The 16,596-nt window shown below is 41.1% G+C and overlaps 1 protein-coding gene and 1 long non-coding RNA gene across 6 annotated transcripts in view; both read left to right on the top strand.

Moving 5' to 3' along the window:
• The window catches only part of LOC142603426 (uncharacterized), a 212,336-nt gene that overhangs the window by 162,306 nt on the left and 33,434 nt on the right, over window positions 1-16,596 (top strand). The gene's annotated exons all lie outside the window — the stretch shown is intronic.
• IGF1R (insulin like growth factor 1 receptor) overlaps window positions 1-16,596 on the top strand; it is a 190,940-nt gene that overhangs the window by 140,910 nt on the left and 33,434 nt on the right. For all 5 annotated transcript variants that reach the window (XM_075763917.1, XM_075763919.1, XM_075763918.1 and 2 more), the window contains exons 3-10: window positions 779-1,091; window positions 3,193-3,338; window positions 5,141-5,285; window positions 9,918-10,132; window positions 12,124-12,250; window positions 13,031-13,269; window positions 13,731-13,898; window positions 14,108-14,312. In XM_075763917.1, coding sequence (XP_075620032.1) covers window positions 779-1,091; window positions 3,193-3,338; window positions 5,141-5,285; window positions 9,918-10,132; window positions 12,124-12,250; window positions 13,031-13,269; window positions 13,731-13,898; window positions 14,108-14,312 — 1,558 coding nt within the window. The remainder of the gene's footprint in view (window positions 1-778; window positions 1,092-3,192; window positions 3,339-5,140; window positions 5,286-9,917; window positions 10,133-12,123; window positions 12,251-13,030; window positions 13,270-13,730; window positions 13,899-14,107; window positions 14,313-16,596) is intronic.

Raw genomic sequence — 16,596 nt, 5'->3', positions numbered from 1 at the left:
TCTGCTGAGGATTCTGCTCGTTGTTTGTGTCTTCCAAGCTGAAATGCTTTCACATAAAACAAATGTCTCCATCAGTTCGCACCCCATTTTTTTTCTCCCTTTCGTATTTTGTTCTCTGAACCCAGAATTTGGGGATAAGGCAGAATTCTGTTAGGCTCTTCAAGGGAAAATAATAGCTCTGTGATTCTGCAGTATTTGATGTGTACCATCTGTACTTTATTAAACCTTATTTTGCATACATAAGCAACATGGGGATGCTACGCTGGGGTCAACCTAGCCATGTGTGCTGCAGTATAGCAGTGCTTTATTGTACAAGTGTAATTAAGTTGTTTAAAGGAAGCTTATTTTCTTGCCATTAAAACATCAATTTGAAGTACAAATAAGAAAGACAAGAAATGCTTAGAAAGACAATAAGTCAGCACTCAAAAAAAACCCCCAAAAAACCCCAAACCATAATACTAGGGCTATGGAACAGGTTCCAGTACTTGGTTGTTTCCGTTATCCTTATTATCCTATAAATCTTGCTTTCAGCAGTTTTCTGTCTTCTTTAATTGGCTTATGTTATAAATTTGATCTGAGAAAAAGATATTTTCAGGCAACTACGACTGAGAAAAACAGAATTTAATTTGTCAGTTTTACAGGAGTTGGTTCTTTTGCAGACATATTCTGGAGCCCAGGGAACGAAAGCATAGAGTTGTATGGATCAGGGTTCTTCCTTTAATGCCATTCATTTTATTTAATAGCTTTTGTTCATGCTACCTTGCTTTCTGTTTTACAGTGTGCCCCAGCTCATGTGGCAAGCGAGCCTGTACTGACCAAAATGAGTGTTGCCACCCTGAATGCTTGGGGAGCTGCACGGCGCCTGACAACAACACTGCTTGCGTGGCCTGCCGCAATTACTACTACGAAGGAGTCTGCATGCCTACCTGTCCTCCCAACACCTACAAGTTCGAGGGCTGGCGCTGTGTGACTAAAGAGTTTTGCTCCAAAGTCCCTGCCACCGAAACAAGTGAATACGAGAGGTTTGTGATTCACAACGATGAGTGCATGGCAGAATGCCCCTCTGGATTTATACGCAATGGGAGCCAAAGGTAACACAGCTTCTGGAAAGTCCACTGGAGTTGTCATGTTGGGGTTTTTCCACCCGTTATTCTGTGGGAGCTTGTCATGCAAATAACATTAGGTAGAAATGAGAACATGTGATGGGGAATTGCGTGAGTTCCTGGTAAATGCTTGGTTAGATGAATTCACCATTGAAAGGTCTGACTGTGTGTGGTTCTGGGCGTTGTGAGTTCCCACTGAGTCTTCTGAAGGACTTGAGGAGATCAGTACAATGCAGAACCAGGTCTTCAAGTAGACAGTAACAAAATGAAAGCCCAGAAACACAAGGTTGGAGGTTGGCTGATGACCGTTATCACATAGAACAAACCATAGGAGTTATCTGGCTTCACATCGTATTTGCTTTATGTGTGCTTGCATTTTAGACACATGTATTATTTAGTGTGTTTAATTTTATTTCCCTTCCTTCACTGTTTCCAGAAGGTAACAATGGTGTTTTAGAAGGGAGCAATCATGTAGATGGTGACAAAAATAATGCAGCAGCTGACAATATTATACAGAACAATTTCTTGCAAGGATGTCAGGAAATTCTTCACCTGCTGTTATTTAATTCTAACAGTTGGAGTGATGCGTGCTTATGATTTTCTTATTTTGCCAGTGGTTTAAGCAAACAGCCTTAGTTGCCTGCTGACCCTTGGAAGTCATAGACTTTAAGTAAAGGGCAATCAGTGTGCTAAAATTCGTAGTGCTTTAATACTATGCTAAAAAGATATCTTTGTAGGCTGTTGGATTTTTTTTTTGGAAAGGTGGTTGTGATGATACCTGCACGAGTCGTGTGTCTGTATGCATGTGTGTCATCAGTCCATTCAATCAAATAGTAAAGCAGTCTTCTCCAGTTGACGCTGGGATGTAAGCAACTTAACACGGCCTTTGCTTGAAGCCAGATATTCACCTGAGAAATTTTTCCCCTCTAAAGCACTAGAGTAATAATAAAATATGAAGGAAAGCGCTCGAATAAATTGGGAGGGGCGAAGACCTTGAATTGGGAAAGACACTTACCAGGAGGAGTGATCAGAGGGCATGTTTTGTGCACACATGAAGTGATCAATTTTGAGATGAATATGCAGGCAGTAAAACATGGAGCCTTTAAAAAGCTGATGTAGCCAAAGGCTGGGCTGGCCTGAGTTCTTGTTCCTTGAGTTTGGCCATTAAAAACCACTTATGAGTGCTCGTGAGTATAAGAAACAGGAGAAGTGAGCCTGCACTTCAGTGTTTCCTCCCAGCTTCTGGCAATTTGATTTCGGGGCTGTGTCTTTCTTGGTGCTTTATGGTCACTGGTGGACCTGTTCGCCTTCCATCTGTGTAATCCATTTTGAACCTGCTCAGACTTCTGGCTTGTCTCTCCCAATTCCTGTTGCAAATTAGCTTTGCCTTGCGTGAAGATGCATCCTTCTGTTTGTTTAAACTTGCTGCTTTAATACCTCTTAAGCTATAAGAAATAGTGACTGATTCACTGCTTGCTTTCTCCACGTCACTCGTGACTTTATGCTCCCACAGGTGTCTTTCCCGAGTTAAAACAGCCAGGAACATGGAATTCCCTGGTACTGAGCTTGGTAAATGTTGGTTTAAGGGCATGGAGACAGACAACTTTCTAAGAACTGGAACAGTATTTTCCCATCTCCAATCCCTGGCTCGCCTATTTTTGGAGGTTGGGCTTGGATTAGCATGAAACTTCCCAGCATGCAGAGACTGTCTGCATAAATGAGAAGGGTGGTCTAGCTCTTAAGTTAGAGTAAATGCACAAATGCAAGAGTGCTGGGTTTTACCTGAAGTGCCTTCCACTTTGGAAGGACCACAAAGCTTTTCAGAAGCTGGCAGGCCAGTGGGTCTGGGTCCATTCATTCACTCCCATGTTGCTGTAAATGAGAGGTACGATGCTCCAGCCTCTCTGGAGTCCAGCAGGTGAGTGTGCTAAGTTATCTGCAGCCCTCTGCAGAAGTATGATAACTTTCATTCTAGCTTGAAGAATTTGTCATTAGAGGGACATGTCTTTCAAAACTTAACTCAAGCAGTCCCTAGACTCAGAGTCTGTGTATCATTGCTTATTTTCAGTCTCCCTTTCTTTCCTAACAGCATGTTCTGCAGTCCTTGTGAGGGGCCTTGTCCCAAAATCTGTGAGGATGGGAAAACAAAGACCATTGACTCTGTCACATCAGCACAAATGTTGCAGGGATGCACAATTCTCAAGGGGAATCTGCTGATTAACATCCGTCGTGGAAGTAAGTGATTGCCCTCTCTTTATGAACTTCTGATAAGGCTGCTTTTAATATTTTTTCCTTTTGTCTGTCAGCGTAATGATAAGAACATTAATAACTCAGCAAACTGTTTGCTTTCAGTCCCACAGCAGTGCTCCTGTTGGATTTGACCCACTGTAGCACCATTCTCCAACATGCGGATGGAATAGGTAGCCAGCTCCCAAGTTAGAAGGCAGCTAAAGCTGGTATTTTTGTTAGCTTTCTTGGCAGGGCAGGGAACCAGGATTAGGCAGTGGGATGAGCAGTAGTCCCAAAGGAATAATAAAGGCCCAAGAAGGTGGAAAAGTCTAAAAATCTTTGCGTCTGGGTAGGTAAATAACTTCTCTGCAAGTAAGGCATGGCACTGTAAGACTGCATATCCTCACTGTTTAAGGCAAGGTGTGGTGTCTTGCTAAAACATGGAATCCAGAGTGCTGAGAGCTCATATAAAGCCTTGCACTGTGCCTCTGGATGGTCATCATTAGTGAGCTGGCCACCTTTGTCGCATGTCTTGAACAAGCTCTGGATTAAATTTGTCAGAGCAGTGATTCATCAGCCAGGGAAGTGTTGACAGTTGATGAGCTCTTAAAAGCAGAATAAAAATCACTGTTAGTTTTTATTGGAAATGTATCTCCCTATGGAAGGTCCCTTTTGGTTTCATGAATAAGGTTGAAAGATTGAGATATATTTGATGCCCTTCCTCCTGCTGAATGAAAACTTCAGGGTTTAGGAACAGCAGCATGTGGATTATTTCACTTGTGGTCCCACTGCTACATGTACAATCTTCCCTTACAGGAGATGTTCCAGTTACCTGGGACAAGTGTGGCTTTTTTATTTTTTAAGCGTTATCTTAGAGTGCTGAAGAGCATCTGTTTCCTCACAGCATATTTGGTATGGAAACCAACCATTGGTATTTGGCAATTGGGCTTCCCAGCCATCTGTTAGGACTTCAGTTTGTTTATGGCAGCAAACACACCCCATAGCAGCTTCTCCCATCCTGACTTCCCTCACAACTGCAGCGTAACTTCGCAGGATAATGACACTAGGCAGCGGGCATGGGCCAGGGATTGCTGGAGGTAATGACTGCAAAGCTGGAGCCTCGTGAAAGATGGGCGTTGTGGATCTAGGCAGGGACAGTGTAGTTCCTAGGGAGGGGGTAGTACTGAAGAGCAGAGCTTGTTCTGTGGTGGTTTTAATAATTTATTATAGAAAATCACCTTTAGCGAGCTATATGGAGTGTACTCCATGGCATGAGGACATCCTTATGGTTTTATCTTTGCTGTTTCATCAGGAGTTCTCAGTTTTGTAGCCAAAGCTTTTTAGGTCCCTGAAAGCAATGCTTTATGCTCCAGAGAAGGGCAATAGCATACCTCTACCTCTTCATCTTCACTCTCATTCTCCATTTTCCAATGGTGCTTTTGGCCCAAGTTTTGCTCTGTAGCCAAAGAGCAATTCCAGTCTCATGGATGCGTACATTTACACAAGGGTCTTTTCATCCCTGCCAAAAGGCTGGCTCAACATTTGGTACTGGCTTCAGAGTGCAGTGTCCATGGAAAAAACAGGTATACCATTTGGAAAAGCAAGACTGGTTTTCCACTGTTGCTCTGTGGCTTTATTTTGCCCTCAACAATCTGTACAGGCAACTCTTACTGGGGGAGGAATACCAGTGTCTCTCATTTTCGAAAGCAACAAATACAAATGTTTTCTTTTACTAATACTGCATTAAGCAGAATAGCAGTTAAAGCTATGAATTCTGCAATAATAAAATCACATTTTTCTTACTGTAGATAACATCGCATCAGAACTGGAGAATTTTATGGGTCTGATTGAGACAGTAACAGGGTATGTGAAGATTCGCCATTCCCATGCATTAGTCTCCCTATCTTTCCTGAAGAACCTGCGGTATATTCTGGGAGAGGAACAGGTGGACGGGTAAGTGTTCAGATATTTGTAGATGCAATGTCACTTTAATAGAAAGCCGTAGAGAATAAGACTCCTAATAAACATTCATGTACCATTTATAGAATCTTCTCTTCCACTAATATGCAGCTTTTTTCTCCTAATGAACACCACTGCACAGTCATTGCTCATTTGGATTACTATCCCAATCAGCATATTAAATTGAGTATATTTAAAGTATTGAGTATATTTCTATGGTAACTTTGTTGCTTTTCACTTTAGGTTTTTCTAGGGAAATTCTTTACATTGATAAATTGTCTTCGTTTGTTCTTTTTGCCCTGAGAAAAGAACATCTTCAGAAAAAATTGGATTTTCTTGCAATTCTTTACTGCTTTTAGCAGAATTTTATGGAGAATATCAGCTGAAAGGAAACCTGAACTTTACTAACCTGGGAGTGTAACTGGAAGTGACCCAACTATTATGAAGTAGATTGCAAGTTGCCATTGTTTGCAACTCCTTGAAATGCTAACATGAAATGAATTACCTATCAAGCAGGAAAAAGACCGGTCAGGAAATGTAAAGTTGATCCCTTGAAATGTTTGCTGTGGGTTATATTGCTTCTATAATTACACGATGTGTGATACCGTTTGCTGTATGTAACTCCTGTTTTCCTATGATAGTAAGAAATAGCTGAGACACAGGTTTTTATTTCCGCAGAACTTGCAGTGCTGAGGTGTGGTGGTAGTCCTTCAGCCAGCTGCCTTGCTCTCTCTCTTTTCCTGAATCATCCCAAGTTTAAACCAGTGTTCTCTGGGAGAAATAAGTCTCCCTCAGTAATGAGAGAACTATTAAATGAAGCATTTGGGGAAATTATATAAGAAAAGGTGGTGGGAGGGTCATGGGAAAGGTTGCTTGTGTCTGATTTATCTGCCCTGACAGGATAAAGTTACAGCATGAGGGATTCTTCACAACCTCCCTCTTTCTCTCAGGCTAGTCTTTGGTCAGCCTTAAATTCTTAAAATTCCACCATCTGACAGAGTGAGTTAAAGGGCAGCTCTTCATCCTGCACTTGAAAAGCACTGTCTTTTTTATTAAGAACATTGGCTCTACGAAAAAACTTGTTTCTAATTACAAATCCCAGAGGCTTGTCGCATTGCCGAGCACAAGGCTCATTCAGCCCACCTGCGATGTGGTGTGCTCTCACAGATACTCCGATTATTGATTAGCCTTTTCTTCTCTCCCCCTCACTCCCTTGCTCTATTTAAATTTGAGTTTAGCTTTGTGTTTCAAGTAGTGATGATGTTTATGGTACCTGGTGTGTCAGCAAGCAGAGCTGATGTGAAGGGAACTGCCAGGTTTTTAGATCTGATTCCCAAGTAGAGAAGTAAATGGTGTAACTTTGAAGAGGAAGACGGGGCCAAGTGGGGGAGGTAAAGTAGACGTGTAGTAAAGAGCTATGTGTGCTAAAATTCACCTGTGCTAGGAAATTACTGCAGTTACATACTTCGGGTCTGGGACAGTCTCTTTGCTTGGAAAATGCCTAGCATAATTTAGGCATTACCACAGTCTAAATAACGTTTCCAAAAATACTAAGATGGAAGTAGGCACCTGGCAAGGAAGAACTGAACTTGAACAATATCTTTGGCAGAGTTAGGAACGACAGGGAGTGGGGTCTTAACCTGGGAAGTACTGGGCTGCTGGAACAAATGGCCAGTTTATGCCAGCATTGCCCGGGGGGGGGGGGGGGGGGGGGGGCGAGGGGGAGGTTACCTTAAGATCTTGTGATAGCTGTTCAGTACACACCTGACGCCACCACCACCATCCCTTTTTTTTTTTTTAATTGAACTGGACTAACAAAACAGTACTTCAGTATTTCTTTCTTCCTTACTCAGTTGCTGGTGCCTGCCTTCGTTATCATACAAAATGGGAAGTTTAGAGGGAATTTACTGTGTTAGTTTTCAGAGTATTCATTGCCTCTCTTGAGCACCATGTCCCTAGTGAACTTGTTCCCACGGCAAGACAAGCATTTCTCTTTGCAAACAGGGAAACTGAGGTGGAGATGTGTTGGATCTCGGTGTCTGTGGCAGGATTTTGATTCCTAGCCTGGCGTTCACTCTGCCAGGCCACTCTGTCCTCTGCTGAGGTGCTGCGTGTTCGTTGCTGTCATCGACTGTAGCTGCCATGTGATGGATGGCATGTGGGCAGCGCTTCTCAAAGCATCTCCAGGTTGGGTACCTGGAAAATGAGCAATTTGTGGTCTTCAGGAGCAAGCGAGGTGATGGTGGCTGAGGCAGAGTTCCTGGTGTGGCACCGACTGGCTGCTGTTGTTGTGTTTCAACTTCTGCAGCAAGTTGGGGACAGTCTGTATAAAAACAAAACAACACCCCCGTCTCCTACGTCATTTTGAAGCAGAGGCGTCGGTAGCTATCAGGCTTGTTGGAAGGTGTGAACGGGATCTCTAGCTCTCGTATGGCTCCTCACTGAAGATGCTACAGTTTGTTTTCCTGGGATCATTATTGTCAGATTATGGTGGATTCAGACAGTCAGCACAATATCAGCAAGGTTTGTTCTAGCCACAGCATTTCAACAAAGCAGTCACCCTGTGTGTGAGTCTTTTAGGAATGAGTAACGCCCTCCGGGCTGGTGGTAAACACGGGTGGTGAACATGTCTACAGCAGCAGGCTCCCATGGGGAATGCTCCTCAGCTTTGTCTTTAAGGGGAGTCTCCAATGATGCCGTTCCTCAGTTGTCTATGTGTAAGTGAGGTTTCAGAAAGTGAGTTGGGGAGTTTGTACGCTGTGGCGTGAGGCTGGGTTTCTGTGAGGTTTCTCTTTTGAGAAGCTCATCAGTTTACCTTTTTGAACCGGACAAGAAAATACTGAACTTCAGTAAGTTCAAATCCATGGATTACTATAAAAGCCCCTAGTTTCCTACCCATGCATTTGTTGGTAGAGATGCAATTCTTGGCCAAAATCAGCTGTTTCTAAGTTGCTTACAATTTACATTAACCAGGTGTGCACAAGTATCTAATAGAGACAGATACTCTGTTAACCATCTCAGTGGTTCTGTTTGAAGTGGGTAGGCAAACACAAGCAAAAGAATACACCAGTGTTATTAAAACATTAGCAATGTTTTGGAAATTTGATAAAGTTCAGGCTTGTAGAGGAATGCTGCAGAACAAACTTACTTAAAGAGAGACCATCAAATGGAGCATTTTGTTCAAGTATTGTCCTCTGCATTGGTCTCCATTGTGGTGGTGTGCTATATATGTTGTTGGGTCCTCATCAGGGATCAGGGTCACACTGTGATACAGGTGTAGAACATATACCATATTAATAGACAGTTTTTAGCCAATGTGTGGCATGTTTTGTGTATGTAAAGCAATAAGGGTTTTCCTTTTCTCCTCTCTCTTACTGGTTGATGTCCCAGCTATCTGGTCTGGTAGGATTTTCTAGTTGAAGGAAAGCTGTAAATGAGTAGTATGTCAGCTGCTTATGAGCCCCATGGTTTGCCTGCTGTGTTACTCTGCAGACTCTGACCGTAGCTGAAAGGATGTGTAGAACGCCTAGTTTAACTGCATTGGCGTGGGCTTACCAATGCAAAATGGCTTGCAGAAGTTGCAAGGCTTCATTGTGTTAATAATGGATTTTATGTTGATGTAGTTAACGTTGGTGGGACTTTCCACAGAAGAGTATAATAAATGCTGCCGTGACGGCTTGGTTTGATTCAGGTTCATCAGCTACACAGACCTTTAACTGATTTCCCAGTTGTGCATTCTTGTCCCTACTATCCCAAAACGTGTCTTTGCAGGTGGTGTCTTGCTGCTGATGTAGAGCCTGTAATCTTGCTTTTGCTGTACCTGTTTTTTTTCCGATTCAGCACAATTGAGTGGTACTGGGAATTTCTTCTTAATATATAATAGGATTTACACACACAATTTTGCATTTAATACCTGTGGAAATAAAGGATGTTCATGTTATTTCATTGCTGTGCTTAGGGAATGGGCTCAGCACACGCTGCTGCCTGTGGTGTTAGTTCTGCACTTTGAAGTGTGGATCCTGTGCTGTGCAGTCAGTGCAACTGTTTACTGTCAGGTTTTGATGTATAGGTGCAACTGCGCTTGGCATAATGTAAGAAATCTTTATTGGGCCAAGAGGTAAACTAAGACAGAGAGGCAAGGAATCTCACTATGCAAACTCTTACAGTTGCTTTTGTAAACATAAGCAAGACAGCTGTGCTCATGATTGTATTTTATTCTCCGAAGTGCACCATGCTTTTCCTCCCATAAGGTATGTAAGGTTATTGCTTCTCATTTGCCACAAAATGGAAAATCCAGTGTAGAGACCTGCTGTTTAGAGGACCTGAATTTATATTCCTCATAGCAGCTTCTATACAATTATTAAAACACATGTTGGAGTGGGCTTTACATGGTGTGGTGTCAGCCTTGGAGTCCTGTGTTACAGTCATTTCCCTGCCCTCTGACCAAAGTGAGCATTCAGGGAAAACTTGCACCATGGGAGAAAAGAAAACTCTTTACTACTGAACACCAATTTAAAGTAATAAGAAGAAACATAGTGTTTTAGTGTTTGCTTATATTAAGGTACTTTTGGTTGGAATTGGCTATGAATTAAAACTAATATTTTTCCTTCAAAAATTTCGTTCTAGGAATTATTCCTTCTACGTGCTTGACAACCACAATCTTCAGCAGCTGTGGGACTGGAACCATCATAACTTGACGATCAAGGAGGGGAAAATGTATTTTGCATTTAATCCTAAACTGTGCGTTTCTGAGATTTACCGTATGGAGGAAGTTTCAGGAACAAAGGGACGACAGAGCAAAGGAGATATAAATCCAAGGAACAATGGGGAGAGAGCCTCTTGTAAGTAAATAAACAAAATAAAAAAATCTTGAGGCAAACTGCACAGGAGGGTGTCACAAAAAACCCAAACCAACACACTGCCACGTTGCTGACCGTTACAATATTTAGAAGTTAGAAATTACAGTAGGCTTTCGGTCATCTACTTGTTCAGTTTTTAAAATGTAGCTGTGAAAGTATGTTTGCATGCCTGGAAAATTATGTGGTTACATAGTGACTATCTCATCTGTAAAAACCATTTGATGAAGACCACTGCTTTCCAACTACCCTGTTTTGTGACAGCAGCATCATATAACAATAGGAACATACCTGGAAATGAGAAATAAAATCTAGCATTTTGGTATATCCAGCGAGGAGCAGTTTCTCTGTTTCCTTCACAAATGAGCATCATTATGGGTATTTTCCTCTCCAATACCTACTCTTTCTTGATACTAAGGAGACTGCTGAATAACAATTCCATAGACACCAAAACAAACTGTTTCTGTTATATTCAATCTTCTTTTCAGCTCCTGACAAATATTTTACCTTGTTGCTAGAAATGCTTGTTGTAAACTCAATTTTCTGTGCATTACTTTTGAATTACTTGCTTTTGAATTGAGAACACCTGTTAGTGTTCTACAGTATTCCTAAACTTCAGTGTCTCTGCACTGAAGCTTGGATTCTGCAATGGTCAGAGTTATTGGAAAGTCTTCTTTTGGCTTTGGTGGTCTTCACATCAGGTCGGCAGGTGTAACACAACACATTTAAAAGCAATCTCTCATCTAGGAATTAAGATGATAGAGTGCTTTACAAATTTGACCTCACACTCAAACTCCTAGAACTGACAATGCATTTTTCTTTGGTCTATTTGTGGTGTTCTTGGAGCTGAGTAAATTAAAATAGATCTTGTGTATAAGTCAAGTCCCCTTGTTCTGGATGGTGTTTACAAAACTAGGACACGTACTCTGCTGAATGTCTCTTTAGGCATGATGCATAAATGCAGATGGCATAGATCCTTGTTGTAAGCACACTCCATTCTTTGCACATTCAATAGAGCAAAGGCTTGCAGTCCTGGAGGAGTTACAGACACACAGCCAGTCCTTACTACCACTGAGGCTAGTGCCAGCCGCTGCCTGTTTTTTTAAAAAACCATTACAGAAAGCTTTCTGACTCTGAGAAGGGGAAAAGAATCAACAAAAGCTAAACTGCCTTTGAAAAGATAGCACCAATAGTGCCAGTGTACGAGGGTGAAAACCCCTTTATTTTCAGAGACTGCTGTGGAACGTTAGAAACTAACTCACAGTTGACACTTAGAACACAATTTCTTCATCCAACAATTAAGTTTTTAAAATGCTACTTTGTTTTGGATTGGAAAGCTCGGTGCTTTGTGGTAGTGGGAAGCTGTTCATTTCAAAGCTGCCAGCTTCCATCCAGCTCTGTTCAGAAGTGTAGCTGGAAGCTGCTGCCATCAAATGGTTGTGCTGTATATGAACTGAGTTTTGCAGTTCTTGGTCCAGCCCTTCATGAATAGGTATGTGAACTCCTTTGTCCATTCCCCAGAAAAACAAATTGTAGTTGTCCAAAGTTGTGCTGGAAAGTGAGAACACAGAGGCCAGTTACTGCTCTGCATGTGTGTTGGAGTCGGATGATGAATTTAGTGTTTCTAAACCCATCCTGTGAATAAACAGGACTTCCATCCCTCGCTCAGGGAGAGTCTGAAGTAGTTTTCAAGAGCTTTCTGGTGATGCATTAAAAGAAAATCTGCTTCAGAAAAAATAACAAGAAGTAGCTCCAACATACTCTAAAATGATTGCCAAGGTCATTGCTTACCCTTAAGCACTCAAATGTAGTGGGATAAAATAGGAAGCTCTACAGAGATGAAGGCTGTTGGCATACTGTGGTATTGTAGACACTACTGGAAAGGCTAATTAGCTAAAACTGATACCTAAGAAATAGCAAAAACTAATAGGTGATGTGATGCTAACTCTGTCATGTCTTGTCTTTTTGTATTGCAGGCGAAAGCCACATTCTGCGTTTTGTTTCCAACACTACGCTCAAGAATCGGATTAAGCTAACATGGGAACGGTATCGCCCTCCAGATTATAGAGATCTCATTAGCTTCACTGTTTACTACAAAGAAGCGTAAGTAGATGTCATCAGAGACTAACTGGGACAGTCCAAGAGATGGTAGACTATTCTGACTTTTGGTTTACCAGTGAAAAAAGTTAGTCAGCAAAGTCCTGCAGGTAGTTCCTGTTTCATGCAGTTCACATATTTCATCCTGAAGTCCCACTTTTGTATGAATTCTTTTCTTGGTGGAGCACAGACCCCCTTTAAAAAGAGAATTGTTTTGATTGAAGCCTACGAATGAATTCCAAATCCATCAGGAAAGTTCAAATTTGGGGTGGGGAGGAGATACATGGCTTGGCTGTTGTGTTGCAACTTATGAAAAGTAGAACTGTATAACTATATAAGTGTGTTTATATAGTGTTGAAATAAAGGGGGGGGGAAGCCTGTTGGGCTGGTCAAGGCCAGTCATGGAAGTTTAGGTTCTTCATGGTAAAAAGCTCAGCCACTATCAATAACTGTTTTGAGGTGTTTCTGTTTCATATCTGCTTAGTTGAAGTCTAAATATGTCTGAAGCATTTCACAGTCTGTTTTGGATAAAAAAAAAAATTAGTGTTTCCTTGGAGAACCTTGCATTATTGCTAGTGACTGAAGGCAAGACGTACAGCTAAAGCTCAACTCTGAATTTTGTAGTGCTTGGAAATAAGTAAGAGTTTTATTCTGTTTTATTCTGCTGTGGAAAAGAAGTAAGCTTTATTTGTTTTGTTGAGCAACATTGAAGTGAGGCACTCTCATAACAATTTTTAGGAGAAAGTAAACATTTTGTACTACTTTTTTTTTCTTTTAATATTTCAGACCATTCAAAAATGTGACAGAGTATGATGGGCAAGATGCATGTGGCTCCAATAGCTGGAACATGGTCGATGTTGACTTGCCACCGAACAAAGAGAACAATCCTGGAATTTTACTGCAGGGATTGAAACCTTGGACTCAATACGCCATTTATGTCAAGGCTGTTACCCTCACAATGATGGAAAATCATCATATTCATGGAGCAAAAAGTGAAATTGTATATATACGAACCAATGCTGCAGGTGAGATGCTGGGCTCCTGGGTAAGAGGTTGATAGCGCTGCAGGTATGCTGCTTATATTACTACGCAAGTTCTGTTGTTAATACAGAAATTGAATTTATGTGCAGATGAACCTAGAAAGTTTCAGTAATTATGAAAGCATTAAGATTTGAAATTAAACTCTGGTTGTTCAGACATTCTTGTCATTGGGCACTATGGGAGTTTTTTGTAGTTGGGATTTCAGACTTTCTTCCGTTGGTGACGGTAAATTTAAGTGCAACTTCGGATTGGGACTGTAGGTGGTTGCAGTTGAACCCTTAATAACCGTTGCTGGGGCATAAGTAGGAAATCTTTTCTTTGAAATAGAATGGTGTTTTTTCTTGAATTGGGATTCACTTTGACAGCTTGCATCGAAATACATTGTAGAATGCTCTAGATTTAAATGCCTGCCTTTTTTTTTTTCTTCTTCTTTTTCCCCCTCCAGTGCCATCCATTCCCTTGGATGTTATTTCAGCATCCAACTCCTCATCCCAACTGATTGTGAAATGGAATCCTCCTTCTCTTCCCAATGGCAACCTCTCATACTACATCGTACGATGGCAGCAGCAACCTCAGGACAGTTACCTTTACAGACATAATTACTGCTCCAAAGGTAGGAAAAAGAAACATGGTTGTGTTGAAATGCCTCTGACTCTTACCTGCCAGCGCACTTTATTTACAAGAGCTAAAGCCTATGCCCTGCTTCACAACTCATTTGTGAATAAAAGCAAGTAGAAGGGAATGAGTAAACATGGATTATTGTTGCTGTATTCACAATATGGAGAGAAAAGAAACAAGCCACCTTTGTTCTATTCCTTTAAGATAAAGTCCCAATTCGAAGGTATGCTGATGGGACCATTGATACAGAAGAAGCTACTGAACCCACCAAGCCAGAGGGCTGTGGGGGAGAAAAAGGACCTTGTTGTGCTTGTCCCAAGACAGAGGCAGAAAAGCAAGCTGAGAAGGAGGAAGCAGAGTACCGGAAGGTCTTTGAGAACTTCCTTCACAACTCCATCTTTGTCCCCAGGTAATGGATTTTGGTCACTTTCTCTTTGCAAGTAGGGCTAATAATTAAATTTTTTAATGTTTCCTAGAGCTCAGGCTTCCTGGACATGAAAGCATATGTAGGTAACACTTGAAACAAATAAACATTGCCTTTCCTTTTGTGAGACAATCCACAGCCTTACCTTGCAGTTTCTCTTCTTCACTGATTATCATCTCTTTCTCTCAATTTTAGCTAATAGTGAGGGTTCTTACTATATTGTTCAAGGACTTCAGTGATGGTTTCTTTTCAGAATCAAGAGTCACTTGAGCTTTTTGTCTATAAGGGTTTCAGAGATGAGCAACATGTGGCAGACAAAGGGTTTCAGATGTGATCTTTCTCTAAATAGCCATTTAAGTGCTTGTGTTCCTAATCTGAAGATTTATTTATTTGCCTTTGAAATTGAGGGCATAGTCACCTCACAGAATTGAAACTGGTCTTCCTTTCTCACTACACTAATTGCAAAGGGTGTATTGGTTTCCTGGGTCCGTGCTGCAGAGAAGTGTTAAATATGCCCACTCTTCCATGATAAACGCTGCTGCTTACACATTAAGTGCAATAGTAACGATTTTATGCTGCAGCATAGAGTAGATACTACTGAATTAATTGGTGATTTTGATCCTTGCGTTTCCAATTTATCCTTCATGTAAGCCATTCTTACATTAGATAATTGGATCCTGGGGCCTAGCACAACATGTACAGCTGTATGGTACAGTCTATAAGCAATCAGATTTCAGTTGTGCGTGTTATCTCATTGTCTCTGGCAGGTGAAGTTTGTGGTGAAGTCCTGTGCTTGAGAACTTCAAAGTGTGGCTTTGTTACTCATTAAAACTGCTTTATTTCACTCTCCATTGTGATTTTTGGACCTTTATTCAAGGATGTGTTGGATTGACTTGTTTGTGGTTGGGACTGTGATGTGTGCAGAGCTTCTTAGCTTTGTCCAAAAAATGAGGAACTAAATACTGCCTCTTTTTGGAAGTGCGAAGTATTGTATCCGAGATGTGTTTGAGTCGTATTTAGCATTTGTGGGTGAGCTTGTGCAGTGTTTCCCTACTGACGATGAGAACCAGCAGCAAAGATGAGGTTCAAGAGAAGTAACAGCCACTATGATTGTACAGGATGTAATTTCTGAGCAATGTGAAATCTTGTGATCTTATCTTGGACTTTATGAAATAGCAAGGAGTTTTGAAAGGCATGTGTCAGGTCTAAACTACTTGAAAGTGTATTACAAAGGAATTTTTTTATTTCACCAAAGCTTTGTTGTTTAAAATGCATTATCTTCTCCCAAATTTTTTTGCATTCCCCTCCTGCCAGAGGAAACTCACAGAACCTTGAACTCGGACAGTAGCAAATAAACTAAGCAGTTCACAAAGAACTTCCTGGAAGCTTGACCATCTCCCAGTTTTCTTAAGTTACTGTCATAAGGGTGTTTTAGTAACAGCAAGGTCAGATAAGGTACAACACTCGGAAGCAGCTGCATAGCTAAGCAACTTTAAAGAGACTGTATGTCAGGGAAATTAAACATTACAAGCTGGTGAGACATCTCCATAGGACAAATCTAAGCAGCTCATTCCTTGCTGATGTGGTTTTTTTCCCCTCTTTCCCAAGGGAGAAGTTAATTAATGTGTTAATGCAAACCTCAATAGTAGTATTTGTTTCCAGTGCTCTACCTGTCTCCGGGATATTATGAAAGAGATGCAGCATGTAATACAGCGTGAAAATGTTTGACTGGGTGGTTTGAAGGTTGTTTGAAAAGCCTGTTGATCTAATCTTGTGTGCAACTTCTGGATGACCCCGTGTGTATTACTGCAGCGGTGAGCTGGATTTCAAACATTAGGACTATGGTTAGTCTTGCAGAGACACTTGCAACCACAGGAGGATGAGTTATTCTTCAAGTTTTTTGGTTCTCTAGTAAGCAGGATGAAACGGGCTCCATGTATAGTATAACATATCTGAGAAGTAATATTAAAATTGCCATAAAGTATCAGACAGCTTTTATGTTAAATGACCCACTTTTTTTGTTTCTTTTTAATTTCTATTTGATTTAATTTTTCATAGTATTATCTTCTAATTTTTCTCTTGCATTTCTCTTTCCTTCCTCTCATTTAACAGAATAGATGAATTTTCATGTTTTTCTCTAGACTTTTCCTTATTTCCTTGGATGCTTGTTTTTTGTCTCTTCCTGATATGACTGTAGTTTTCACCAAGAGGTTTTGTGTTGCTTTATCTTTTTCCCCAAAGGACTGTACCTTGTTTTTTGTTTGTTTTT

This window comes from Balearica regulorum, chromosome 12 (assembly GCF_011004875.1).
Source record: "Balearica regulorum gibbericeps isolate bBalReg1 chromosome 12, bBalReg1.pri, whole genome shotgun sequence".
Classification (NCBI taxonomy): Eukaryota; Metazoa; Chordata; class Aves; order Gruiformes; family Gruidae; genus Balearica; species Balearica regulorum.
This window is presented reverse-complemented; position numbering and strand designations above follow the sequence as displayed.